A 2,864-nucleotide genomic window follows, 5' to 3' on the forward strand; every position below is an offset into this window, starting at 1 on the left:
CAGTGGAACAAAAAGATGTAAGGTACCAGATGCCAATGTGGAGTCCAACTCCTTTTCTTTTCTGAACTGTATGTCTTTCACAAGGTCTGAGTTAACACGGTCAAGGCATGTCATGAGACGATGATCCATAAGAAGCTCTAATGGGCTGGACCCTGTTGTAGGGCAAGGAATTACATGTTAAGCAAATAGAAATCTGGCCCCTCTAATAGGCCAGTCTCCTACAACCATCCTTTTCAGTGCATCTTTTGTAGTCTGCACTATTCACTCAGCTTGCCTATTGGCCTGTGGCCTGTGAGGTGCAATGGTAACAGCTCAAATGAGGTTGCAGCTGGCAACATCTAGGAACTCTGCTGAGGTGAATGCACTGCCATTATCAGAAACAATAGTGTTGGTTACCCCATGGATTGCAAACAGCTGATGGAGAGTTGTTATTGAGGCAGTTGATGTAAGAGTTGAGACAGTAATCACTTCAAGCCATTTTGAGTACGAGTCAACAACAATTAAGAAGGTCTTACCTTGAAAAGGGCCAGCAAAATCAATGTGGATGCATGACCAGGGTTCCCTTGTCATTTCCCAAGAGAATACTGGTGTCTTCAGTGGATTATGATGGGTTGCTTGACAAATGCTGTACTCCCTCACAACCCTTTCTATGTCATTGTCCATACCTGTCCACCATACATAACTTCTAGCCAGTGCTTTCATCCTCACAATGCCTGGGTGTCCTATGTGCAGGGTTGTCAGTATGATCTGGTGTCCTACTTCTGAAATTATGACACAATTTCCCCACAAAAGGCAACCCTTGTGGGCAGACAGCTCATGCTGATGTGATGAAAATGGCCTGAATTCCTCAGCCAATTTCTCTGCAGGCCAGCCCCTCCACACCCAGTTGAGGACACGGGTAGTCTGAACAGCAGCCTGATCAGCCTGAAGAGGGGCTTCTAGCATGGATTCCAGCATGAGGACTTCCGCTCATGGAGGAGTAGCACAATCAGGTATTTGTAGTGGTAGGTGGCTCAGTGCATCAGCATTTGCAATCATTTTCCCAGGCTTGTACATGAGTGTATAGGCATATGTGTTTAGAATGATTCTCCAGTGCTGCATACGGCAAGACAGAATAAGAGGAGTTGGTTTGTCCATAGTAAAAATTCCAAGAAGGTGTTTGTGGTCCATTTGGATTTTGAATTTGCAGCCATAAACGTAACTTTGACATTTTTTAACTCCTGTAATGATTGCCAATGCTCCTTTATCAATCTGTACATAGTTCCTCTCTATCCAGTAAGCAATGAAGGGGCTCTGCAATGATGGCTTTGTCTTTCACGAAGATGTGATAAAAACTGAGAAGTCCTAGGAATACTTGAAGATCCTGTCTGTATTTTGGTATAGGGACATCATGTATTGCTTTTACCTTGTCTTCAACTGGGTGAATGTCAGAAGTATCAATTTGATATCCCAGAAAGTTGATACTGGAAACTCCCAGCTGACATTTCTCTTTTTTTACTCTCATACCAGCTTTTTCAGACCTCTGTAAAACTTCTCTGAGTCACTCAGTGAGTTTCTCTCTAGATGACCCCATGATCAAGTCATCATCAAAGCATGGAACAACTCTGGGAATTCCTGCTAGCATTTTCTCCATGAACCGCTGGAAAATTCCTGGTGCCGCAGAAATTCCAAACTGGAGGCACCTGACACTGAACACTCCCTGGTGTGTAATTATTGTTTGGGCCTCAGCAGCCTTGTTGTCCACTATCAATTGCTGATAGGCTTGAGCAAGGTCAAGTTTGGCAAAAACCTTCCCTCCTGCAAAAACAGACAGTAACTGGTTAATGGCAGGCACTGGGTGTGGGTCCTGCTTAAGTGCTTTATTAACAGTGCACTTGTAATCCCCACAGATGCAAACACTGCCATTAGGTTTTAAAACAAGAACAATTGGTGTGGCTCTGTTTGTATGTAGGATTGGCTGGAGGACCCCTTGCAATAAGCCAATCTAATTTTGCATCAATTTTTGGCCGCGGTTCAAAAGGTACATTCCAAGCCTTCATAAAGATAGGGGCTATCGCAGGGTTCATTTGGAACATCACAGGTGGACCAGAGTCAGTTCCTAATTCCTCAGAGAATACCTGGGGAAACTCCCTTGCAAGCTTTTCCAGACTTTCTGTGCAGAGACTATGTATGTCTAGAATACGGATTCCCAATAGTGAAAACCAATTTCTCCGCAAAATACTTTTGTGCGAGCCCTTAGTGACAATGAGGGGTAGATGCTGTCTAACAGATCCATACTGGATATCTACACTAGAGCTACCCAAAGTTTACACAATCTGTCCATTGTAGTCACGCAGGCGATCAGGTTTCAATAACTTGGGGAGAGGGTACTGAAACAACTGGAAGAATGTGTTTTCATCAATGAGGGATACTCCCAAACCCAAGTCCACTTCCATTTTGAACTTCTTTCCATTTATTACTACAATTGCAATCATCTCAGAACCTTGAGTTTCAACAACACCAACTTTTTAAATCAAATATAGTTTTTGTACCTCACATTCTGGGGAGGACTCTAATCTGTGAGTGGTTTGGGAGTGAATACATTTGCCACAGCCTTTTTGTCTCCTGGAACTGGCCTTCAAGCAGCACACCCTCTTTATGTGGCCCCTCTTCCTGCAGGCATGGCACTCCGAATTCCTAAACCTGCACTGCCTTTGTCTATGTTGGCCACCACAACTCAAACGTGTCTTTGGATTAATTGGTTGATGGGGTGCTATTGGTGAGGGTATAATTGGCTGAATTTGCTGATGATAATCTGATTCTTGATCTTTTTGGAGTAAGTGGACTTTGCTGGAGAACACCTGGCAAATTTCTCTCACATTATG

The 2,864-nt window shown here is 43.7% G+C and overlaps 1 protein-coding gene across 1 annotated transcript; it reads right to left on the minus strand.

Moving 5' to 3' along the window:
* Positions 1 to 228: 228 nt before the first annotated feature.
* LOC109290911 (uncharacterized protein K02A2.6-like) lies at positions 229 to 2,474 on the minus strand. Its single transcript, XM_019507730.1, is given in 3 exon segments — positions 229 to 1,269; positions 1,271 to 1,976; positions 1,978 to 2,474. Coding segments are annotated over 3 exon segments (2,160 nt in total). The 3' UTR covers positions 229 to 312.
* Positions 2,475 to 2,864: the final 390 nt, after the last annotated feature.

The sequence above is a fragment of the Gavialis gangeticus genome, unplaced genomic scaffold, assembly GCF_001723915.1.
Source record: "Gavialis gangeticus isolate Ggan-Ray unplaced genomic scaffold, GavGan_comp1, whole genome shotgun sequence".
Lineage (NCBI taxonomy): Eukaryota > Metazoa > Chordata > Crocodylia > Gavialidae > Gavialis > Gavialis gangeticus.